This window comes from Pseudozyma flocculosa (genome assembly GCF_000417875.1).
Source record: "Pseudozyma flocculosa PF-1 unplaced genomic scaffold scaffold00001, whole genome shotgun sequence".
Lineage (NCBI taxonomy): Eukaryota > Fungi > Basidiomycota > Ustilaginomycetes > Ustilaginales > Ustilaginaceae > Pseudozyma > Pseudozyma flocculosa.
Genome location: NW_006920869.1, coordinates 1,431,880 through 1,456,132, shown reverse-complemented (window position 1 = coordinate 1,456,132; position 24,253 = coordinate 1,431,880). Strand labels below are relative to the sequence as shown.

Genomic DNA, 24,253 nt, shown 5'->3' with positions numbered 1-24,253 from the left:
CCACTGCCCGCAAGAGGGCTGAGCCGGCCGGCTACCGTGGTTGAGTCGGAAGGGGATCAGTGCGCCTGATCCAGGTGGACTTCATCCAGTACGCAGGGCTTGAAGCCTGGCGATGGGAGGGGTCGACTGCTCGCGACCAAGGTGTAGCTCGAGCGCAGGTACCGCCTGCTACCGCTACGACCGGCCGGCGCGTTGGCGCTTGGGTCCGGCCTGGCCTGCCCTCGGAGCGATGGTGCGGACGGTCCGCCTTCTTTTGCTTCTTGGTCCCAAAGCAAAGCAGCAAGAAAGCCAGCAAGCCAGCAAAGCAGGCAACAATGCCCGCAAGCTTGCAAGTCAAAAGCAAAAAGACCTGCCGCTGCTCAAGACGGAACCAGGGGACGGCCAACATGAAGCAAGCAACGGGGAGCGGGCACACACAGCGTGGCCAGATGACCCAGGTTTGGCGCATTTTTCTTCTCTACACCCTTTTGCTGTCGCTGTCGCCTCCGCCGCCGCCCGCGCCCGGCCTGGCTGCCCCTGCCCGCCGCCCGCCCGCCCACGTACAACCTAACCTGCTGGGCCTGGCCTGGCCTGGCCGCGCCCAAAAGCGGTCATGAACCGCCTGCCTGCCCGTGGATGGAGCAAGAGGAGCTTCGACGCTCGCCCTCCTTGCCTGCCTGCTCCTCATCCTGCCAGCCTGCCACGTCTCGACCTGCCTCCCGCCTGCTTGCTGCCAGACCAATACGGCGCTGACCAACCTCAGCGCCCAGGCCGCCGCCGCCGCCAACGCCCCCCGCCGCCGCCCCCTCGCTTCTTCATCAAGGCCAACTCCCACCACCACCACCGCCGCCGCCGCCTCGTCCACCTTGGTTCCACCATCGTCTTGCTCGCCGTCTCGCCTGGGCTCGTGTGCCGGCTTGCTTGCTTGCGGCTCTCCCCTCCTCCCTCCTCCGCGCGCCTTGCTCCCAGCAGGAGGTCGATCCAGGCGGCTGGCTTCGGTATCCTTTTCTTCCTGCCCTCCCTCGAGCCCTTCGCCCCCTCCATCTCTCTCCTCCCCAGAGCGGAACTATCGTTACTTCCCGCTTCTCTCTCCTGCAACGTCTCGCCACCGTCCTACTCCTTCAACGTCCAGACGAGCAGCTCCAACCTTCGAGCTTTACGGTCGAACGCGGCAGCCGCTAATTACACGTCTAGACGGTCCCGTCAAGCTCGCAATAGCAGTCACCTCGCTCGCTCCTGCCGCAACCAACATGAAGCTCGTCTTCTCGTCCTGGGCGGCGAGAGCGTCGCTCGCGACGTTGCTCCTGGCTGCTGCCGCGCTCTGCCAGCAGCAATCGCCCTCCAGCTCAACGAGGCCGCCGGCCAGCACCACGCCAACGCCGAGCGCATCCCCTTCGTCTTCGGCGCCACCCGCTCTCAGCACGTTCACCTCGACCACCACCCTCTCGCGAGGCCAAGCTCTGCCCTCGAGCCTTACCAGGTCGGCTTCTCGGAGCGGTAGCGTCTACTTTATTCCCGTCGTGACGACGCTGCCCCCCGCTTCCAGCTCGGCGGCAACCGTGTCCGCCTCGAGCACCTCGTCGGCTGCCCCCTCTGCCACGGCTCCTGCCGCTGCCGCCTCTTCGACATCCCAGAAGCTGCCGCTGAACACCGAAATCGACCCGGCCTTTGGCGTCCTCGGTGCCCTGCTGCTCATCACCGGACTGCCGATGACATTCTATGGCCATCGCAACCGCTGGTCGAGCTACTTCATCGCCGGCTACTACTCCCTCGGCCTGATCACCATCTGCATCATCCTCAAGGCGGGCGTCGAAAGCGCCGTCAACCCACCCACACAGGCGGTGCGCGGCCTCTTCCTGCTGGCCACCATCATCGCGGGAGCCGTGGGCGGTATCCTCTGCATCGTCTTCTGGCGCAGCGCGGCGCTCCTGGCCTCCGGGCTGGGCGGCTTCATGCTGGGCCTGTTCCTCCAGTCGGTCCGTTCGGGTGGCCTGATCGGCTCGCTGGGCCTGCGCTACGTCCTCTACGTGCCGCTCTTCGCCATCTTCTTCGCTCTCAGCTGCGCCGAACGCATCCACTCGCTCGTCCTCGCCCTCTCCACGGCCATCACGGGCGCGACAGCCGTGACGCTGGCCATCGACTGCTACACGCGCATGGGCCTCAAGGAGTTCTACATCCGCAACCTCGGCTTCGACTGGCTCTTTGAGCCAAAGTACCCGCCCACCTTTTCCAATGGCCGCTTCCCGCTGGTGCAGGGCATGCAGATCGAGCTCGGCGTGCTCGGCGCGCTCGTCATCATGGGCACGGCCTTCCAGCTCCGGCTGTGGTCGGACCTTCGGCACAGCATGGCGGTGCTCAGAAAGTCGGACGAGGAGAGGCGCATGAGGACCAAGGCCGAGCGAGCGGCCCGCCAGATCGCCAGGACGGCCAAGCGAGACCTCGAGGAGTGGGAGCAGCGCCACGGCTACAAGAAGACGTCCGCGAGGCAGGCGACGGCGCGAGATATCGAAAAGGACGCCAACTCTGTCTTCTCTGGCGCAACGATGCAGGCCCACGAGCGCAAGGGCTCGATGATGAGCTTCTTCAGCAGTGGTGCTGACGCCACGCCGCTGTCGTACAACGGTCTCGACCGCACCGACTCGCCCGGAGGCTCGAGTCTCCGCAAGGACAATGGCTCTCCCTTTGCCGAGGAGCCGCAGCGCGACCGCAGGCGCAATTCGAGCTTCATGTCGTACCTCCAGCGCGGACACGAGAAGCCGGTTGCGCCTGGCGATGCGCCGCCGCAGCTGCAGCTCGACGGCATCGACGCGCCCTCGTCGGTAGGCTCTTTCGCTCCGCCGGTGGCGCAGCCGGCCGGAGGAGCCGCCGAAGAGGACCCGTCAAAGCTGCTAGAGGAGATCTCCAACATTCGCAAGTCGATCGAGATGCTCCGGTCTGGCTCGGGCGGCGCGAAAAGCGCGAGCAGCATGCACGCTTCGCCGATTGCATCCTCGCATCGTTTCGAGCCATCGGCCCCCAGCAGCGTCGGCCACGGTGCCGCCCAGTCCCTCGAACTGTCGCGTGCCCTGACCAACCAGAGCCAGGCCCCGGTGACCCAGTCGTTCCGCCAGCGCACGCAATCGACGGCCGCCATCATGAGCGGCGCCGCCTCTTTCCTCAGCAAGAGCCCCGGTGAGTCGCCCATGTTGCCGCAGGGCCCTCCCACGAGCTCCAACGGCGTGTCTGCCTCGCACGAGATGTCGCCTTCGTCGAGCAACCCTGGCGATTCTTCGGGCATCAGCCATCCTGGTGGTTTCGGCGGCTGGGCGTCGCAGTCGCAGTCGCAGCCGATGTCGCGTTCCATGTCCGACAACCCGTCGTGGCTGCCGTCGAGGCAACCTTCCTTGACCGCATCGAGCGCGGCTCTGCAGCCCGCCGTGCCGGTCGATGCTCACCTCAGGGCTGCCAGCCCTCCGGTGCCCCAGATTCCCGCCATCTACGACACACTACCAAGGAGCCGAGTGGAGCAGACGTACGCCAACGCGCCTCTTGCCGAGAGGAGGATGTCCGGTGGTGGGATGCTGCACCGCGTCGACCAGAGCTACGAGCACGACAACAAGAGCCGACCTCGGGCCAACTCGGCGACGCACAAGGGCCACCACTCTCGCGTGCTCACCAAGTCGATTGACGAAGGTCCCCCGGCCGCGGTGCTCGCAGCGCGACGCTCGATTGCAGCGCGCCGCAACGACTCGACCAGCTCGCCGTGGACGAACCCGGGGGCCGAGGTGCAGCCGAGTGCCAGCAAGCGGGCGAGCGAGGGCAAGACGCCTCGCAAGTCGATGACGATTGGCGAGCTGGACGCGCGTCATCGGGCCAAGCTGGCTGCTCTGCAGAAGCCGGCTACGGACTCGGTGAAGGAGGCCGAGATGCTGCAGGCGGTGCGCGAGGAGTACGAGAAGAAGCAGCGCGCAGAGAAGCGGAGGATGATGGAGCGGGAAAAGGAGCGCGAGCGGGAGCAGGCGTTGGCTGCGCTGACGAACGGTGGAGCGGGAGGCGGCCGCGAGGGCGCTGCCTCGCCCGACGCCAACAAGCGGGCATCGCGACGCCTCAGCGCTTCGCTGCTGCAGGCCGTCGGTGAGCAGCGATCGAGCGTCCAGAGCCTGGACCGTGCCGCCGAATGGAGGCGGTCGGTTTCCAAGGTGCCGCAAGCGGACCCGTCAAAGGGGCGTAGCTCGCAGCCTCCATCTCACCTAGCCTCGTCGCCAACGTCGGCCCAGGGCCCCGTCGAGGGCACCAAGGCTGCCGCTGCGGTGGCGGCGGCAGTCTCGCCGTCACGATCGCGATCGCAGCAGCGCGGTGCCATGAGCCCGACCAACCCGTTCCAAGCGCAGACGCCCAAGAAGCGGGAGCTGAGCGAGACGGACCGGAGGAGGCTGAGCCAAGGCGCGGGCGGCGGCGGCGGCGGCGGCGGTGACCGACGCAGCCGGCGCATGAGCCAGCCGCTGCTCGACTTCAGTCTGCCGGCGGGCCAGCCCTAAGGACGGCTCGGCCCGCGGCCACGAGCAGCCTCGACACCAAGACGCAACGCATATGACCCTGGTCGGCCCGACCATTTGCCTGCGCTCCTCTTTGCTTTCATTCTGCCGGCTGGCGATGTACGCATTTTCATTCCACTCCACGGACCTTGTATTTGATTGACCTTGACGATGATGCGTACGACGGCTCCTCGACGACTGCGGTGCGCCGAGTAGTGACCTGGATAGCCTAGCCTGGCGGTATCGCTGCCAAGCCGGAGCCATCTCTGGACGGAAGCAGCCGAGGCGAGCCGCGGAAGGATCCGGTGGCATGTCCGGCTTTAGCGGTCCGTCACAACTGAGCAGTGTGGTCTGTGCGTGGCATGAGCCTGGCTCCAACACGGAGCTGCCTCACTCTTACTCGTGTGGGCGCAGTGTGCACTGCTCTGAGCCAGACTCGGTGTGTGATGGCCTGCGACGTTTGACCGATTCGAAGAAGCCGCGATGCTATGCTGCGATGCTGTAGCATGGCAGTGTAGTGTGAACCTACGACTGCCAGCGATGGAGGCAGAGCGAGCGAGCGAGACGACGACGACGGCGGCGCCCCCCAAAAAACGACGAGGACGCATGAGGCCGGCCGGGGCATTGAAAGGTCGAGTCGAGTCGAGTCGAGTCGAGTCGATCTTGGCGCGGTTCGTTATCAACCCATCAGCATGGTCGCGCCATCGGATCTCGCGACCAAGCCAGCCAAGGCAGCCAGGGCGTCTCGCCAGATCCATTTGAAAAAGGCCCAAATGCAGGCGCGGGCTGGCGGGCAGGCGGGCAGGCAGGCAGGGGTGGAGGCAAGCAGGCGAGGGAGAGCCGAGAAAGCAGAAGCCGTGCGCGGCGCGATTGTCGATTGAATTCACCGCGGCCTGGCTCCCCAACCCAAGGGCCTTGCTTGGTGCTTGCTTGGCAGGGCTACTGTAGGCTGGGAAGTTGAAAAAAAGTTGAGCGAGCCAGCGAGCGAGGGCAGGCACAGGCTAGGCCGGCAGCAAAGGCCAGGCGCTTTTTGGCTTCGGCTTTTGGAAGAACGAGGCTGCTCGAGCATGCACCGTTGCGTGGGTCGAGGCTGGCCAGGCTGGGCTTGCCCCACAGACCGACTCGATCGGCTCGCCTTCTGGCCCGCACGACGACCATTCGCCGTCGAGGTCGAGTCAACCGCTCCGCTCCGCAACCTGCCTGCTTCCTTCCTGCTTCCTTCCTGCTCCTCGCCCTCTGCTCTCGCTCCTGCTCGTCGTCGTCGGTGGACCCCGCCAAAGCCTAGCCTAGCCTGTTTGGCCGGTCCTTGCCGAATCCGTCGTGCCTTCCTTCGTTGGCCCCCTCCCCCCTCCTCGACGGCCCGGCAGCTCCGCCTCGCCATCCTCGCTCCTCGCCCCGCCCTCTTATCTCTCCTCTGTTCTGTCTTTCCCAACGCAACGTGGCCTCCTTCTTGTCCCCGTCGTCCATTCTTCCTTGCCAATCTGCCTCGCATAGCACCGCCAACTAGCGCTCTTTGCGCCCCACCTCGGTTTCTCTCGTCGCTCTCGCCGCCCTCCTCGCCGCCGCCTCCCCGTGTCGTGTGCCTATATAGACACGCGCTCTCGTCGTCCGCGCACGCTGCCTCTCCCCTCCCCGCTATCCCTACCTCTCGCATCTGAATGACCCGGTTGGCAGCCTACCCGCTCCGATCCCTCCCTGTACATACCTCCATCAGACCCTCGCTCGCCCTCGCTCGACCCTCGCACCTCCTCCGCGTCGCCCCTGCCGCCGCTGCCGCAGCCGCCGTCGTCTCTCTGCAACCGCCTCGACAGCAGCCCCTCTCGACGACCGCCGTCGCGAGCCGCCCGTACCGCGAACCGCGCTTCACCAAGCTCTTCCAGCTCTACTCGCAGCGCAACGACGAGGACGCCATGGTGCAGCACCTCCTCGAGCGCAACGTCGCCTGGTCGAGCAAGACAAAGGAGACGCGCCCCGCCCTCCTCGAGGAGCTGAGCAAGAGCCAGTCGCCCAAGGTCCTCTGGGTCGGCTGCGCAGACTCGCGCATCCCCGAGAGCGTCATCTGCGGTGCCGACCCGGGCGAGATCTTTGTCACGCGCAACATTGCCAACCAGTTCCGGCCCGACGACGACAACGCAAACAGCGTCCTCGAGTTTGCCGTCCAGGCCCTCGGCGTCGAGCATGGTGAGTTGTGCCGCCGGCCTGGAGGCGACAAAAGGACGCAAGCTCACGATGACACCAATACGGCCCCTGGCTGGCACCGCTCCTTACTGAATCGACCCCCCTCCCGGCCAGTCGTCGTCGTGGGCCACACGTCGTGCGGAGGCGTGATTGCCGCCATCAACGGCAGCTCCAACGGCCCGCCGCCAGACGAGGCGGCGGCGACGCCCCTCTTCCGCCACCTGACGCCCCTCACCAAGCTCGCCTACCGCGTCGCCCAGGCCAACCCGGGCGTGACGGGCGCCGAACTCAACGCCCTCGTCACGCGCGAGAGCGTGCGCGAGCAGGTCGACAACGTCGTCAAGTCGGCCACGATCCAGAGCAACTGGAAAGAGGAGACGTCGCCCCTCAGCGGCAAGGTCATGAAAAAGGTCCAGGTGCACGGGTGCGTTGCTGTGTCCCCCTTGCCGATTTCCATCGCCTCGCCCGCCGCTTGCTGACGTCTCGCCCGTCGCCGCCCCCCGTGTCTGCGTTTGCTACCCACGCTGCATCGACAGGTGGCTCTACGACCTCGCAGCCGGTCAGCTCAAGGACCTCAACCTCACCCGCACCGCCAACGCCTAGACGGCTGCGTTCCGACCTTTCATCTTCAACCAGCATCCGCACAGTCTCGTTTACCTTCTTGCCTTGCCTTTTACCTTGCCTCTCCAACCTGTCTGTACCACCATCCAACGTCTTTCTGCCACCAATTCGAAAAGAGAGAGAGCCAGGGCACCATCTCGCCCATGCCACCAGCTCGTCTTGGATTTCTCCCTCTGCCAAAGCACCTCCCGGCGCTCCGCGTGCGGCCCGCCAATCGCGTCCCACTAGGCCGAAGATGCGAGTGCAACACGGTTCCATGACTTGCGATAGAAACCCGACCCCTCCGGGCGCATCTACTCAAAATAACAAACGACGACGGATCGACGGCAGCAGCCGCGGCCTCAGATCCTAACGAAGCGGAGGGGCAGCTGGCTTCCCTCCTTTTCCCTGCCGACGACGGCGGGGCGCTGGACGACGGCGGGGACGCTCTTGAGCTTGATGCCCTCGACGGGCTCGATGCGCCACGTGAGGAGGACCTTGATGAGGATGACCTTCATCTCGGTCATGGCGAAGCGGTTGCCGATGCAGCTCTTGGGTCCGCCGTTGAAGACGTAGAAGCCCCACGGCGGCGGCATGCGCGCCTGGGCGTGGGCGGCGGGCAGGTTGTCCCACCGCGACGGGTCGTAGATGTGCGTGTCGGGTCCAAAGTACTTTGCGTCCAGGCAGTTGCCCGAGATCGACAGGGCAATCTCGGCGCCATTCTCGATGGGGATCGTCGACTGCATCCGCCCATCCCTGGTGCGCACGGGCGTCGTCGTGGGGATCTGGTCGTTGCGGAACGCCGTGCGGAACGTCGTCGAGACCGGAGGACGCAGGCGCAGCGTCTCGACGAGGGCGTTTTCGACCTTTTTGAAGGGCGCAGAGTTGATCTCGTTCCACCCGAGCGAGGGCAGGTCGTCGACGGCGGTCGACGTCTGCTTGAGGGCGTCGTGGATCGACTGGCGCAGCTCGTCCTGCAGGCCCGCGTTCATGGCGAGAAAGTAGAGGCACCAGCTCAACGTCGTCGCCGTCGTCTCGTGGCCGGCAAACAGGAACGTGACAATCTGGCCGGCCAGCGTCTCGTCAGAGAGGCGGTCGGCCTCCTTGATGTCCGGAGACATGTTGGCGCGCATGCACAGGTGCAGGATGTCCTTGCGTCCCGAAAACGTCTCGTCGCCCGCGTGCGCCAGCTCCTCGCGGATCTGCTTGGCCTTGATCTGGACAATCTTCTGCGAGGTCCGGATCAGCTCGCTGCGCATCTCGAGCATCTTGCGCACATTGTCCGTCACCGGCAGAAAGTGGAGCGAGGGGACGACAAAGAAGATGACGCCGCCGACGATGGCGTCAAAGGCGCCAATGTTCATCGTCGACGTCATGGCGGCGTGGAAGGCGGAGCGCACCGACATGCCGTTGGGCCCCTGCGCTACGGCTGTGCGGTGGGGAAGGAGATAAGCACGGCGAGCTGTCAGTATGGCGCCAAGTCTCGCTTTGTCCACCCATCCGATCAACGCCGGCAGACTCACCCTCGAAGTCGTAGTCGAAGCCCGTCTTGCCGATGATGTCGAGCGTCGCACGTCCAAACCACTTGACGGCGTCCTTGGCGTCCTTTCCAAACTTGGCCTCGTAGTCGAGGTCCTTTTCCATCTGGTCGACCATGGCGTTGGTGAGGTCCCAGAAGGTGGGCACCAGCGCACGCAGGTGGTCGACGCTGAATGCCGGTCCCACCATCTGAGCGCAGCAAGGGCAAGAAAAGTGGCGGAGAAGCCGATGCGGGTCAGAAGTGGCTGGCGAGGGGGGGGGGGGGGATTGACTTCGCTCGCCAGGCCGTGCTCACCTTGCGCTGCTTCTTGTGCTCATCTCCAAAGACGGCCACGATGCCGTCACCGACAATGATCTTGGTGGCCTTGGTACCGGCTGCGCTGCGCTGGTATCCGTGGCTGTCGGAGAGGATATGGTTCATTACGGCCGGGTCGCGGGTGACGAGGAGCTCGCCACCAAGCGGGCGCGGGAGGATGACGTTGTCCGACTCAAAGTCCTCGAGGAGGGCGGCGTTGGCCACGTCGGGTACGTCGAGCAGGTCGTCGCCCTCGCGCGTCATGAGGGGCGGGCGCGGCTTGCCCTCGTTCTTGCCCTGCCCGATCCGAGCATTGTTGCGGTTGCCGAGCCACCACGAGTGCCGCTTTGGCCCGGGCAGGTTGGACCACGCCGACGTCTTGGGAAAGTAGATGAGCGCCAAGAGGTACGACCCGGCCAGAGCGGCCAGCGTGACGAGCAGGGTCGAGACCGGGTGGCTGATGGCGTGACGCCGCGTCGCTTCGAGCAGCGCATTGGCGTCTGGCGGGTACGGGTGCGAGCGAGAATAGTTGGCGCTCGACATTGTTGAAGGGCGGATCGACACGGCGGTGGTGGCGGCGACGACAAACTCTAAAGCCTAATCGGAGCGACTCGGTGCCGGAAGATAGGCAGGCTGGTCCGACGGGAGGAGCTGGTCAGCGGGTGGTGACCGGTGTGAGATGGTGGTGGGGGTTGAAGCAAGCAAGCAAGCAAGCCAGGGTGGCGCTCACCTCGAGCTGCTCGGTGCCAGCCCCGACTCCTGGCTTCCGTCAGGATCAGGCCATTGCCAGATTGCATAGGCAGCGAGGGCCACGCTGCCGGCGATACCCCTCTTCGGCTAAGATTGCGCCGCGGCATCGGATACCAGAGCTGCAGCAGCCCCAGACCGGCCCTGCCACCAAGCAATCAGACTGCCGCTTACCAACGAGCAACCCCCGGCCTCGCGCTGCGACCATCGGTGACGCCCACGTCGTCGTCGTCGAGAAGCTCACCCAGGCACCGAGACGGAAGGCACAGCAACATGGACCGGCAGTGCGGCCGGCCTGATACGCGGTAACGCAGCCGGCTGTCATTTTTGTCATCGGCAGTCGAAATCGAGCAGGTGCGCACAAAAGGAGCCAGAGTCAGGGGGGAAAAGGTGAAGATGGCGAAGTGCTCGCCTGCGAGCCTTTCCTCCACGGACATCTCCACCGACGCGCCCTGCTGGCCTGATTTCCTGCCCCCCCGGCGCCAACCAGATGCCGACTTCCGCGTTGTGGTAGCCATCGACGGCATGCCCGCCGCGTCACCCATGCCTGCCTGCTGGCGGTCCCTCACGATACCGGCTCAGAGGTAGGCTCGGTAGTCGGCCTGGCTCAGGTCGTAGCCCCACTGCCACAGCGTCTGGCGCACCACGGGGTTGACCTCGCCGTCGTCCCAGGCGCCGCCGGCGGCCGCCACCTTCTGCACCAGCATCTTCTTGAACCTCCCCGCCGGCCCGCACGCCTTAAGCCATCGGCTGATCTGCCGCGAATCGTCCGAGCTGCGCCGGCCCAGGTAGAACCGGTAATACCACTGGAACCACCCTCGCGGATCCTGGGCTCGCACCCAGCCCGCCTGCTCCCAGTCCTCGAGCGACTGGCCCGCCTTGACGCCGAAGCGGTTCTTGCTGGCGTCGTACGTCGAGCTGGTCAGCAGCCCGTCGACATCCAGGCCCTCCAGCCACGATGTCGGCAGCTCGGCCAGCTCCGCGTCCACGTCCAGGTCACGCCGCAACACCGACGAGTGGTACGGCCTGCGTTGGTTCGAAAGGAAGGGGCAGACAGCAGCATGGCCAGCCTACGTCAGCGCGACGTTCTTCCAGCCCATGCCCCTGATGCAGACGGCACGACTCACCGGAATGCAGTGCCGCCAAAGACGCCCCCTCTCAGCATCTCTTCGGGCGTGACGTTGGGTCTAAAGTGGCTATACCCTTCCTCGAACAGCAGCGCGCCCCTGCCTTTGCCCGGCTCGACCTCTTCCCTTGCCGGCAACGGAGCGCGCACCGGGCTGATGCCGTCCTCTTCGTCGATGCTGGGAGGAGGCGTTGGCAGCGGCGGGTTCCGGAGCCTCTTGAGCTGGCTGCGGGCGGGGATCTCGACAAACGTCTCGGAGCCGTCGCGCTTGCCGCGGTACGAGGGCGAGTAGATGCGTGCGCGCCGCTCGTCGCCGCTGTCAAAGTCGTCTTCTGGCCGCGACCGTGGCTGCACATAGTCGTCGGAGTCGTAGTCGTCGTCGTCGCTGCCCCAGTCCCTGTACCTGCCGGTGCCTGCGTCGCCTTCGGATCGCTTGCTCTTTCTAGAGCCTTTGCGGTAGACCTTCTCGCGCTTCTCCTTTTTGACGAGCCTCGGGTCTCCGTCCGCATAGCCTCTGAAGGTTTCGACGTAGGAGCGAGGGGCTGCGGCAGCGATGCGGGAAGATTTGCGGGGCGGCAGTATGCGGCGGCTGGAGCTGCTGCCGCCGGGGTAGTCGCCATCGCCGAGCTTGCGCGGCGCCGGGGGCCTTCTCTCGGGCGAAGGGGGGCGCATTCGCACGGAGTCCTGTGCGGCAGAAGCAAGGAGGGTGTTAGCGGAGGAGCGTGGTGGTATGTTGGCTGCCCAGGCGGGGATAATGCTCACCTTGTCGAGGCCAAGGCTGAGCATGAGTTCGGCATTCTTGCGTATGTTTTCTTGCCTGACGGCTTCGTAGTCTAGCTCTTGGTCGGCCATGACGGGCAGCGGTGCTGGCGGTGTAACGTGAAGGACAGAGGGAAGGAAGGAGGTGAGCGAAGAGAGGGAATGGAACGAGATGAGGAGGTCGAGTGTCGGCGGTGATGAAGCAGAGATGAAGCCAACCCCCCACCTCTTGATAGCGCAGAAGAAGGCGAGGGGGCGAAGGCAGGCAGCGAGCGGGGTAGTTAGCCTCTCTCTAGCCTCTCGTTTCATCTGGGCCTGGCCTCCGGAGCTCTGCCCTGCCTGCCCACCCTGCCTGCCAGGCCCTCCCTGGTCAGACGCGCCCGCGTTGAGAGGTGCGCCCCCATGCAAGCACCTTGAACTGTGGAGGCCAAGAGGGGCTGCAGCTGCTGCCTTTTTCCGAAAAAAAGCATCGCCCGCGGGAGTCGGAAGTCTGCGCGGGCCAGCCAGAGCAGCGCCAACGCTTCCCACCAGCCGTGCCCTCGACCTACCCTACCTTGTCTTCCTCTGTCACCAATCTTGCTTCGCCTCCGCCACCGCCGCCGCTTTGCCCTGCTCTGTTCCACACCCCTTGACACCCACAACGAAAGGGAGCTCTTCGCTGAGCTAGCCCTGCGTTGCCCACATGCAGCCACCCATCAAGGACCAAGCCGAAGCCTTCAACCACGTCCTCTTTCGCCTCCTCTCCGACGTATCGACCCAAGGCCTCACCCCAGAGCAGGTGCGCCAGTCGGTGCCGCTCGAGGTGTCCGAGGCCGTACCCGCAGGCAGAGGTCTCGTCTTCACGGAGGATATCCGCCCAGGACAGCTCCTCCTCTCCCTCCCTCCACGCTCGCTCCTCCATCCCAACACTCTCGCGCCCTACCTCCCTCGCGACCTCATCCCTTCCAAGCAGCAGACCTGCGCAACCAATGCAGGCGACAGCCCTCCAAAGCTCTCAACCCCGCAGGCGATATCCCTCGTGCTTCAGAAGTGGCACATCAGGAAGCGCGTCCAAGCTGCCACGCCTTTATCAGGCTCCGACGACGGGCCCGAGGCGAGCTTCCTGAACCACTTCGCTGCGACCCTGCCACGGCGCTTCGACACCGTCCCCCTGTTCTGGCTCATCTACACCAGGCTGCCAACATCAGCAGAACCAGACGATGGCGCACTCTCACTCGGACTCGGGGACGCGCCCAACCTGATAGGCCGCAGGCTACAATTTTACGAAGAGCTGCTCAAGGCGCTCCCCCGGCAGAGTCGAAGGCTGCTCGATCGCGTAGTCGAGCGCTTCGACAGAGACTTCAGGCGGATCGAGGAGGTGCATCATCAAGATCCATCCATCCTGGCGCTCCCTGACCACCTGACCAAAACGACAGGCCACAGCATACGCCTGGCCGAGTTCCTCTGGGCTTGGCTCTGCGTCAATTCCCGCTGCATCTTCTTCCCGCTCGGCCTGCAAGCCCACTCGGACAACTTCACCCTTGCGCCCTTCCTGGATATGGCCAACCACACCTCGCAACCCTCGCTCGAGTGCCGGGTGCAGTTCAACCCCGCGGGGGGCCTGGAGCTGTACGCCCCGCCCCCCTCTGCGCGCCCTCTTCACCTCGGCCGCAAGGGCATGCGCAAGGGCGACGAGTGCCTCATCACCTATGGCGCCCACTCCAACGCCTCGCTGCTGTCCGAGTACGGCTTCGTCCTGCCCGGGGTCTGCCCTTCCGACGAGGAGGATGCACGGCCTCGCGAGGACGAGGGTGCCGCTTCCGACGGGGCGACGTGGAAGGGCAATCGGTACTGCGAAGTCAGCGTCGACGCAGAGGTCGAACGGCTCTTTGACGAGCAGGGCGAGGCCGGACAGCGCAAGATGGAGCTGCTCCAGGACCGCGGCTACTGGGGCGACTACACGCTGCATCCCCATCCAGCGCCAGCGCATCCCTCCCACCGACTCGTTCCCGCGCTGCGCCTGCTCGCGCTTCGGCTGCCGAAAGCTGCCGTCGCGAGCCCGGTGGTGACGCCTGCTCTCGAGGGCAAGCACATAGACAAGACCCGCAGGCTCGACAAGGAAAGAGGCGCCGCGGCCGCCAAGGTCTCGTCGCACGCTCCGGATCGGTCAAAGACTGGAGGCAAACGCCAAGCGAAGCTGCTCAGCTACACGCCGCAGACTGATGCGGAAGGGGAGCGGCTGCTCGCCAACTGGGAAGCGACGCTGACGGGACACGAGGAGACCGTCTCGCCGCAGAACGAGGCGGACGCGCACGAGCTCCTCGTCACGCTCTGCGACCGACTCGCCCGCGCGTACCGCGAGCATACCGAGGCGATCGACGAGGCCGAGCGCGTCCTCACCAAGGTGCTTCCGGCAACACCGATCCTGACGTTGCAGGACGAGGACCGACCAAAGCTCGAGCGCGATCTGCAGGGGTGCAGGACCTCGCTCGAGTTCGTGCGGCAGCTCGTCGAGGAAGAGCTGCAGATCACCCACCTGGTCAGACGGCAGGCCGAAGCGCAGACGGAGTGGTAGTTGGATTTCGGCTGACTGGCGGGACACCTCAGTAGTTTGTCGGGCCGTCTTGGTCGTGGAGGTCGATGAGCTTCTTCTGGCAGATGGCGTTGATGGGGCGGAGCTGTCCGCCGACGGGGACGAAGCCGTCTGGGTGTCGCTCGTCCCACTTGTGCTGGAGGTATCGTTGCTGCTTTTTCACGTACTCGCATGCCTTGTCCTGGCCCATCTTTTGGAGGCCCACGGCTATGCCAAACGCGCCCAGCGCAGTCAACGTCACGCCCATTGCCACTGTGACAGGATGGTCGAACCATGACTGGGCGCGGTAGAGGTCGACACGTCGTTTCGATAGAGCTGTGGCGAGGAGGGGGGTAGAGAAGGGAGACGAGGTGGCCGGCGCATGAGAAGAGGGCGTGCCGAGGCGCGTGGGGCAGAACTCGGGGCGGAGCGGGGGCGGGCTCACTGTGATGGTCCTGCGTCGAGACCAGCGCTGTGGAAGCTTCCTCCGTGTCGCCCGCGGGCGGAGGCATCTGATCGACGGCCATTGGCACAGCAGAGATGGCGGAGACGAAGGCGAGGAGCGAAACGAGGATCAATGCCGGTCTCATCGTGGACGAGACGGAGTTGCTGCGTGCGGGCCTCGTTGGAGATCAAGGCGGCTGGAAGCTGGCGGGTCTGTAGATTGCAAGGAGCGTGGTTCGGGCGAAGAGACCAGGATGCGACACAGGGAGATGGAAGAGGCAATAGCGGAGGGGATGTGACGGAGAGACGAGGGTTGGTGGGCAGGACGTCGCTTCGCCGCACCGAGGTCTTATGTGGGGAAGACGACCGCTCCTCTGAGGGCCAGTTAGGGATCGAGGCCCTACACTTCTGCCTGGCTGCCTTGCCATCGCGGCTGCAGGAATGCGTTGCGATGCAACAATGATGACGGGACGGTGAGTATAGTCACAGTAGGCTCTATCTTTGCTGCGCCACCTCGGACGCCCCGGATGACCTTGAGGACAGCGACCGACGGATAGCGACGACGGACGAACCGGCCGAACCCCACCCTTGACCACGCACCTACACAGAAGGCAGGCGGACGCCCCGGTGCCGCACAGGCAGACAATCTCGCCGAGCTCGCAATCTGTTCTTGTCCCTGTCCGTCACACCCCCCGATTGCTTCACAAAGTTGAGCGTACGCATCGGCCCGCCATGACGGGGCGGAAGCTCACACGATAATGTCGGCGCCCAAGTCTTCCCAGCCTTCGCCGTCGCGCCGTCATCATATCCTGAACACAAGCAGCCTCTAAGTGGAAATCCTGGTTCTGAGCTCTGTTGGCTTCCGACCGCCGCGATGGCCCGGTCCCTGCCACAATGGTGAGGGACCGAGAGAGAGAGAGAGAAGTGCGAGGGTCCGCTTCGTCGCCGGCTCCGAACTCGCTCACTCGTCCGAGAAAAGCCCACGCGCAAAATTGCCGCACCGCCCCGCCTCGCCTTGGCTCCTGCCGCGGCCGGCCACTCCGGCAATCCAGCACCGCCTGCTTTGCGCACGTCTCCGCCTGGCAGATGACCTCATCCGTTCGCTTGGGGCCCGCGTTTCCTTGGCATTCCCAGCGTGGCCAGCAGAGCCGCCCCATCACCGGGCTTAGCTTGGCTGGTCGCCGTCCTGAGGCCGGGGGGAGCGTGCCTGCCTGCTGCTGTTTTTGGCGAGAGACGTCGCTGGGATCGCCGTTTGGGGGTCCAAGACCAAGCAAGCCTGCCAGGTGGAAGAGCACGCAAGCAAAGCTTCCTATCTTCATCGCCGATCGATGCCTCCACGGGGCCTTTGTGATGTGTTTGCACGGCCGCCTAAAGCATCGACGTCGGTGATGATGAAGGTACCGTCGAGGTCGTGTGGTCAAGCCCCTGCCCGCTCGGCGGGCCTGGCCGGATCTCTGGAACGGGCAGAACATCTTCTGAGCGACCCAGGGGCAGGACGACGAGGACGAGGAACGTGTCGCCGCTCCGGCGCAGCTCGCAACGAAGCCTGCCGTTCCGCGGCCTTGCACACGACGTGGCAGCCGCCTCTTGCTGGCCGCTTGCTCGCTGCTTGTTCGGTCATCGTTGATCCGGCTTCCCCGCATGCCCAGCATACGCACGGAGATGTACGCTTGCTTGGCTTGGTTCTGTCTGGCCTAGCTGCCCGGTCTGCTGGCTTGACCTCAGCCATCGAGCGGTTGAAGGCGCGGGGGAGGCCTGGCCTTGGCCGGCACGAGTTGCGGCCGGCCCAGTTCCGATTTTAGCAGCGAGCTCGATGCCAAGAAATCCATGCACAGAACCTGCATGCGCGCAGGCGGCGGTCGGGCGGGCCGACAGGCTAGGGCCTGGCCTGGCCTACCTGGCCAAGAGGCTAGGGCAGCGGTTGCCCCCCGGATCGTTACGGCCTCTTGGCCACCGACCGCAACCTCGCCCAGCCAGCCAGCCAGCCAAGCCCGCGCCCAGCGTGCCTGCCTGCCTGCCAGCCTGCGATATCGTAACGCAGGCAGGTGCGTCCGTATGGCGGTGCTGGCCAGACCAGGCGAGCCACGCAAGCAGGAAGGCGGATGCTCCTGCCGTGCCCTGCCCTGCCGGAGCGTTGCTCGCCCCGTCCGTCCGGCGCCGGCCCACCGGGCGACACCACCGGCCACCTGGGATGACGAGCGAGGACGCCCAGCCATGGCGCAGGCCAGGCAGATACGGTAGCGCAAGCGCACGGTGGGACCCGCCTGTCCTGCCGCGCGGGGCGGCCAGACGCAGAGAGAGGGGGAGAGTCGAGTAGGCCAAGCCCCGTTCGCTGGTATATAGCCCACCAGTCCACGCCACCCTCCCCTTCACCCTTCGACCTCTTGTAGCCTTCTCGCCTCCTTCGTCTACGCCACCCTCCCGCTGGTAAAGTCGACAGAACCAATAAGCAGCTCTTCGACCAACACGCCCGCCTAGGTGACGCGCACACGCAAACCTACGCCCTCCCCACGCACTCGGTCCTCGCACCAACACCGCGTGGCTGAATCGCTCCTCGACCAGGTTCGATCGGCCCTTATCGCGCACTCGCGTTTCGACCTTACGCACTCTATCCAACTGATGGTTCAAGCCGATGGTGCCAGTTCTGCTTCTCGACAAGCCGTTGCACAGCCCGGGGTGCCCGACGACGCCGACGAACCCCCTAGTAGTGGGTACTCCCCTCGTCCCAATCCTCAAGATCAACACCACCGCCAAGAGCCTCTTGACCGCCCGCAGGCTCGCCAGCAGCGCTCCGACACCCTCGACAGCTCTGATGCCACTCCTTCGCTCGCCACCAGCGGCAGCGTCACCTCGCTCTCGTCTTCCCTTGCCGACCGCAACGCGCCCTTCCTCGACGCCACTGCACCTGTCGCTCCCGGTGGCGATGGCAGTACCTACCTCAAGAAGGGGGCCGTCGACATCACCCATGCCAACGTCGTCGAGCCCCTGCCCCACTCTGGCCAGGCGGACCTCCTCAAGCGCAAGCCTGACCAGGTGGTCGTCGACGTCTTCGGCCACGATGCCCACGATGACGGCGTTAGCCAGCGATCCGCCGCCGGCGCCGGCCCGACTGGTCTGCATCAACCGCATTCACTAAAACCCGACGAGGTCCTCGCCCAGTTTCAAAGCAACATCACCACCGGCCTGTCCGAGTCCGAGGCGGCCGCCCGACTCGAAAAGCACGGTGCCAACCAGCTCAAGGAGCGCTCCAGTGTCAGCGCCTGGACCATCTTTCTTCGCCAGGTGGCCAACGCCCTGACCATCGTCCTCGTCGGTGCCATGATCCTCTCGTTCGCCGTCAAGGACTGGATCGAGGGCGCCGTCGTCACGGCCGTCATCGTCACCAACGTCCTCATCGGCTTCGTCCAGGAGTACAAGGCTGAGCGGACGATGGCCTCTCTGCGATCGCTCTCGTCGCCGACGGCCAACGTCCTGCGGTCGTCCAACATCCAGGTGCTGCCCTCGACCGCGCTGGTGCCCGGCGACGTCGTTCACTTCCGCGCGGGCGATCTGCTGCCCGCCGATGTCCGCCTGATCACCATTTCCAACCTCGAGGTCGACGAGGCACCCCTCACCGGCGAGTCGGTGCCGGTCATCAAGACCACCGAGAGGCTTACCGCCCCCGACCTCGGCCCAGCCGACCGCACTAACCTCGGCTACGCCAGCACCACTGTCACCAAGGGCCGCGGTGTCGGCGTCGTCGTCGCCACCGGCATGCAGACTCAGATTGGCCAGATCGCCGAGGCTCTCGCCCGCAAGGAGGGCCAGGTCCACGCGCTGCCCTGGTACAAGCGCGCTTGGGAGTCGACCGCCAAGTTCCTCGGCATCCGCGACGGCACGCCGCTCCAGATCAAGCTCAACAAGTTCGCCTACCTCCTCCTCTTCCTCGCCGTCGTCTGCGCCATCATCGTCTTTGGCGTGGCTGAGTTCGACATCACCAACGAAGTCATCCTTTATGCCATCGCCCTGGGCATCGGCGTCATCCCCGAGTCGCTCGTTGCCGTCCTCACCATCACGTTCAGCGTCGGTGCCAAGCGGATGGCCGAGGCCAACGTCGTCGTCCGTCGCCTGGACGCGCTCGAGGCCCTCGGCGGCGTCACCGACGTCTGCAGCGACAAGACGGGCACGCTCACGCAGGGCAAGATGGTCGTTCGCAAGTGCTGGACCTACGCCACCGGAAGGAGTCAGACCTACGGCGTCGAGCAGAGCGGAGCCACCGCCTTTGAACCCGTCGGCAGGGTGTTCTCCGACGATGGCAGCGCCGATGAACGGGCCTTCTTCGAGAACGACGGGCTGCCCGATCGCGTCGAGAGCATCGCCATCGCTGCGTCGCTCTGCAACATCGCCGAGCTGGAACAGTCCGCCGACGGTACGTGGGGCGCTCGAGGCGACCCCACGGAGATCGCCCTTCAGGTCTTCGCCACCAAGCTTGGCCTCGGCCGCGACTCGCTGACCATCGGCGAGGCGCCTCGCTTCTCTCACGAGGCCGAGTTCCCCTTCGACAGCACCGTCAAGCGCATGACGAGCGTGTACAAGGTCCCGGCTCAGGACGGAGACCGCGAGCTCTACATGAAGGGTGCCGTCGAGCGGGTGCTCGAGTGCTGCACCAGCGTCAGGACGACCGAGGGCGCGGACGGACAGGAGGCTGCGCTCGATGACGCTACCCGCAAGTCGATCGTAGATCACATGGAGAAGCTGGCCTCCGAGGGTCTTCGCGTGCTCGCCTTCGCCGAGCGACGCCTCGACGCGGCTCAGTACAAGGCCGAGCAGTCTCGCGCCGATGTCTCGCCCAACAGCAGCAGCAACTCGAGCACTGACTCGATCCCGCTCGACAAGAACGACGTCGCCACCAAGCGGGGCGACGGTCTCTCCCGTCAGGCGGCCGAGCGCGAATTCACCTTCATCGGCCTGCTCGGCCTCTACGACCCTCCGCGAGCCGAGACCCGCGCCTCGGTCGAGGCCTGTCAGCGCGCCGGCATCGTGGTCCACATGCTGACAGGCGACCACCCGGCCACGGCACGCGCCATTGCTCGCGAGGTGGCCATCGTCGACGGCACCGAGGGCAAGGACGCCATCATGACGGCCGCCCGCTTCGATGCGCTGACCGACGCCGAGATTGACGCGCTTGAGGACCTGCCGCTCGTCATTGCCCGCTGCTCGCCCCAGACCAAGGTCAAGATGATTCTGGCCGGCAAGCGTCGCGGACGCTACCTCGCCATGACTGGAGACGGCATCAACGACGCCCCCTCGCTCAAGCAGGCCCCCGTCGGCATCGGCATGGGTACGGGTACCGACGTGGCCAAGGACAGCTCCGACCTCATCCTCACCGACGACAAGTTCGACTCGATCGTCAAGGGCATCCGTGAGGGCCGCGCCATCTTTGACAACATCCAGCGCTTCCTGATCGGCCTCCTCGTTGCCAACGTGGCCGAGGTGCTGCTCCTGCTGTGCGGCCTTGCCGTCAGGGACGCGGAGGAGGAGTCCGTCTTTCCCCTCGCTCCGGTAGGCATCCTGTGGATCAACATGGTCACGGCCAGTCTGCCCGCCATCGGACTTGGCCTCGAGCCGGCCGAGGACGATATCATGGACCGTCCCCCGCACGACCTCAAGGCGGGCGTGCTTAGCCGCGCCGTCGTCGTCGACACGCTCGTCTACGGAGTCACGATGGGCTGGACGTGCCTGGTTGCCTTCCTGATCATGATCTACGGCATCGGCGACGGCCGCATCGCGCTCGACTGCAACCACTCGTCGGACACGTCGTGCGAGCCCATCTTCCAGGCCCGTTCGGCGGTCTTTACCACGCTGACGCTGCAGCTGCTGCTCATCTGCTGGGAGCTGATCAGCATGGAGAAGTCGTTCTTCAGCATGAGGCCGGCCAAGCATCTGTGGAGGAACCCGATGCTGCTGTGGTCGGTCGTGTTCGGCATGGCCACCATCCCGCTGTGTCTCTACATCCCCGGCTTCAACACCGACGTCTTCCGACACGCCGCCATGGACGGCAAGGGCTGGGGCATCTCGCTCGCCATGACCATCACCTTCCTGGCCACAGTCGAGCTGTGGAAGGCACTCGCCCGCCGCGGCAGGTGGCCCTGGCTCGCCAGGATCTCGGGCGGCCACCGCGGACTGGCCAGGCGGCAGGCTCTCAAGGCCGCCGCGGCCAACGTCGTCAGCACCAGCGCCCACGTCGAGAACGGCGCTGAAAAGGAGAAGGCCACCGCGCAGGCCTAATCCAACCTGCGAAATGGGCTTCCGCCTTTTCGCTCGCCCACCTTACCGCGCCATGTCGCACGTTTGAAAAGTATCGTACCAATGTCCCTCGAACCCTCGCCCTTGGGCCGGGAAAGCGAATGCCTTGAATGAATCACAACTTTCGATACTTCCTCAGTCGTGACCGTAAAGATGCTCGCCGTCGACGATGATTGTCGCCCGTCTCTGCGCTGGCCGAGCACGGTCGCGCATGTCGAAGTTGGAGCACGAGGATTGCGGTAGGGTCAGGCACGCTGTCGGACAAGCAGGGAGTCGAGCCTGGAGTGAGGGACGGGCCAACGATGAGGTCGCGCATTGATTGCAGCGTGGGTATATGACCGCCAGGCGCTGCGTGCAGAGCCCGCAGGCCAGACATCGTGCCTGAGGCGGGCCTCGAGGCTCGGACTCGGACACGGGCTCGTTACGGACCGACGCGAGCACCACCACCACCACCACCAGCACCACCGGCCGCTTCTTTGCCGTGCCTGGCCTTTTTTCTTGCTCGGCGCGACCCCTTGCAGCGACGATCAGTTTCGCCATCCACGTCGATCAGCCAGTCAGTCCACACGGGCTCCCTCGCCACGCCTGGCTCTGGCTTCCCACTTCGCCTTCGTACTTCTGCTTGTTTGCTTTCAGAGAGAGAGGTTCGACTCGGACGATCAGGAGGTGTGAAGAGAATCTGACGAAGTGCAGTGCCTGCATACGGACGAGGTGTCTGGCGCGTGGGTCTGCGTCGCCCCCAGCTTGGCTCGAGGCGCTGTCTCCGCCTTCGTTCTTCGAGAATGATGGTCGGGCTGGCTGCCTTCAAGTGCGCACGAAGTTTGACGACGACGACGACGACGACACCGAGTACATACTGCGTCGCATAAGCTGCTGTGATAGGTAGGTCTGCGTCGAGCTCATACGCTATGAAGCCGGACCTCGTCACCTTGCGCAAATTCAAGCTGTGCCATGAAGCTTTGATTCGACCCTCGACGTCTATGCTACGGTGCCGCTGTGTATCGTGGTCGGGGAGATCGAGACCAGATCGGGAGGACGAGGGGCGAAGAGCCATGACGTAGGTCTTCCAAGGGTCGAGCTACAGCAGGAAGAGATGGCATCACTCGCCAAGCAAGTGGAGAGAGCCAAGCATCTCCTGCACGTGTCCCAGACACCAGCCTAAGGCTACAGAGCTGCACGACGGCTGTTAGCAGCTCTCTGGCTGAGACCTGCCGAATACAGCCAAAGAGCCTCTTGCCTATTCGAGCGACGCCGGTACTCACAAGTCCGGGCACCGGCTAACGATGGATTGATTGGCTCTCGAGGCGGAAGACCAACTGCCGAATGGTGGACAGCATCATCCTACGCTAGCGCCATCGACCGGACGGCTTTGACTTGACAGAGCCAGCCAGAGCAGCTTCGTCCGCTTTGCACCCTGAATAAAGCTCTTTGTTCTCGCCTCGCCGTGCGTGGACCGTCATGGGCAAGGCTGCCTGCCTGCCTGCTTGCCTTGCTTGCACGTCTCAAACTCATCCGCCTGTCATGTCCCATCGCGCAGTGGTACGCCTGCCATTCTTATTCAGAGACACGCCGAGATACGCTCGCCGCCTACAGTACCTCGGACTCGGGCGCGGAGCGGTAAATCAAGCTAAGAATCGTCAATCAAGGCTCGACTCCGAAAGCTGCAATTGACGAGCCGTGCCCCGCAACCGCTCTGCCTGCACCATCCTACGTCCGGCCTTTCGACTGCATGTCGCCGACCGAACGTGCATGCTCGGGATTGTGCAGGCCGAGCGCGTACGTATGGCTTATGGATGGTTCCAGACTCACGTAGCCGCAGCGGCTCCCGTCGTTTTCGTCGACCTGTTTGTAGCCGGGCATGTCGGAAGAGGTGCGCCTAGCAGAGAGGCCCTAGGCACATGTGCGACCAGGCAGTAGGAACCAGGATCGTAACAGGCGTTGCTGCCCGGCTGCAGACTGACATGTGCGGCGGCAGCGCAAGCGCTTGAACCCGAGAAACGGGTCATCGCCAAAACCCCAGCGCGAGATCGACGTGCGTCGGCTCTCAACTCAGCTCGTCGTCTAGGGCCTCTGGTTGCTCTTCGATCCCGCTCTGCCCTCCTGCCCTCCTGCCTTCCCGAACCTCGCCTTGGCCTACGTTAAAGTCACACCGACACCGAGAAAGGGAACATGCTTGCCCGTTATGGTTGGCGTCGATGGCGATGCTTGCGCCACCACGATTACTTAGAGGCTCTGTCCCGATAGTTCAGCGGCGACGCGCCGAGGGGGATGGCAATGAGTTCCCACCGTCGGCGGTGGTGGCTTCAGCGACGATGGCGGCGACGGCGACGTAAGTGTGCCGCTGCCGACGCGGGGGAGCGATACAGTCAGGGCCAAGTCAGCGCAGCGCCGCTACACTTGCTCGCCTGCTGCTGGCCCTCCGTGGGGCCTGGGCCCGCTGCAGGCCGGATCTTCTCGCCCTGCAGACCCCTCGCAACCCGACCGGAACTGTGCATGAGGAGCCGAAAGGGTGACGCGGCAAGGGGGAATGCTACAGCAGCGTCGCTCGAGGGAAGACGTCGCTCCGTTGCTTCACATACTGCACCAGGCATGATGGGTGCATCCCCGGCGAAGGCCGCCTGCAAGAGCACAGCCCGTCAAAGTCGAGCCCGACGACCGACGACATCGCCGAGGGCCAGAGGTCCAGGCTGCGGGCCTTGGTCGGGCAGGCTTTTTCGCGTCGCGCTGCGGGACAGCTTTGGCTACGAGCTCTACCCAGCATGCCAATGCCGGGGCCGCCTGCAGCGAGGGGACAAAGGCGTGCCCCCAACGTTCCTCGCCTCCCCCCGCGCCATCCTGGACCAGCACCTCGTCATATGCCCTCGCTTGCGATGGCCCCTTCACTTTGCACCGGCCGGCCGACCATCGACGTTCCCGCGGCCCCCGCTCGCGACCGACCCCAGCTCGGCTTTGGCAAGCATGCAGTAGCAGGAGTGGTGTGACAGCAAGGAGCGGCTGACCTTTCTCATGCTCTTTGACTCGCCATGACCCTGGTAAGAGCCGTTGCTCTCTTGCGACGTGCCTGCCAAGCGATTGGAAGAAGCGTCGTCGGCACAGCTTCGAGGGCCCCGTCACTCCAGGCTGGATGCCCACCCGGCCCCAAGGGACCTCGTCCTGCCTGCGTCCCTCGTCCTTGCTCGTGGAGGGTATAAGAGCTGCCCGTCCTGTGTGTCTGCCCCTGCTTGTTCAGAATCCAC

General features: G+C 65.0%; 7 protein-coding genes across 7 annotated transcripts; 4 read left to right on the top strand and 3 right to left on the bottom strand.

Moving 5' to 3' along the window:
* Positions 1-1,229: 1,229 nt before the first annotated feature.
* PFL1_00520 (uncharacterized protein) lies at positions 1,230-4,496 on the top strand (the record flags this gene model as incomplete). Its single annotated transcript, XM_007878014.1, has 2 exons — positions 1,230-2,798; positions 2,829-4,496. The coding sequence occupies 2 exons, from the start codon at positions 1,230-1,232 to the stop codon at positions 4,494-4,496; spliced, it is 3,237 nt and encodes a 1,078-aa protein (XP_007876205.1).
* A 1,655-nt stretch (positions 4,497-6,151) lies between these two features.
* On the top strand, positions 6,152-7,274 carry PFL1_00519 (uncharacterized protein; the record flags this gene model as incomplete). The annotated part of the gene is made up of 3 exons (XM_007878013.1): positions 6,152-6,674; positions 6,786-7,095; positions 7,208-7,274. The coding sequence occupies 3 exons, from the start codon at positions 6,152-6,154 to the stop codon at positions 7,272-7,274; spliced, it is 900 nt and encodes a 299-aa protein (XP_007876204.1).
* Positions 7,275-7,633: 359 nt separating this feature from the next.
* Positions 7,634-9,648, bottom strand: PFL1_00518 (uncharacterized protein; the record flags this gene model as incomplete). The annotated part of the gene is made up of 3 exons (XM_007878012.1): positions 7,634-8,700; positions 8,795-8,999; positions 9,106-9,648. 3 exons carry the CDS (start codon positions 9,646-9,648, stop codon positions 7,634-7,636), a joined length of 1,815 nt encoding a protein of 604 aa, XP_007876203.1.
* A 782-nt stretch (positions 9,649-10,430) lies between these two features.
* Positions 10,431-11,830, bottom strand: PFL1_00517 (uncharacterized protein; the record flags this gene model as incomplete). Its single annotated transcript, XM_007878011.1, has 3 exons — positions 10,431-10,878; positions 10,980-11,662; positions 11,741-11,830. 3 exons carry the CDS (start codon positions 11,828-11,830, stop codon positions 10,431-10,433), a joined length of 1,221 nt encoding a protein of 406 aa, XP_007876202.1.
* Positions 11,831-12,419: 589 nt separating this feature from the next.
* On the top strand, positions 12,420-14,291 carry PFL1_00516 (uncharacterized protein; the record flags this gene model as incomplete). Its single annotated transcript, XM_007878010.1, has 1 exon — positions 12,420-14,291. The coding sequence occupies one exon, from the start codon at positions 12,420-12,422 to the stop codon at positions 14,289-14,291; it is 1,872 nt and encodes a 623-aa protein (XP_007876201.1).
* A 28-nt stretch (positions 14,292-14,319) lies between these two features.
* Positions 14,320-14,878, bottom strand: PFL1_00515 (uncharacterized protein; the record flags this gene model as incomplete). The annotated part of the gene is made up of 2 exons (XM_007878009.1): positions 14,320-14,624; positions 14,734-14,878. 2 exons carry the CDS (start codon positions 14,876-14,878, stop codon positions 14,320-14,322), a joined length of 450 nt encoding a protein of 149 aa, XP_007876200.1.
* A 2,473-nt stretch (positions 14,879-17,351) lies between these two features.
* PFL1_00514 (uncharacterized protein) lies at positions 17,352-20,999 on the top strand (the record flags this gene model as incomplete). The annotated part of the gene is made up of 1 exon (XM_007878008.1): positions 17,352-20,999. The coding sequence occupies one exon, from the start codon at positions 17,352-17,354 to the stop codon at positions 20,997-20,999; it is 3,648 nt and encodes a 1,215-aa protein (XP_007876199.1).
* Between the last annotated feature and the right edge of the window lie 3,254 nt (positions 21,000-24,253).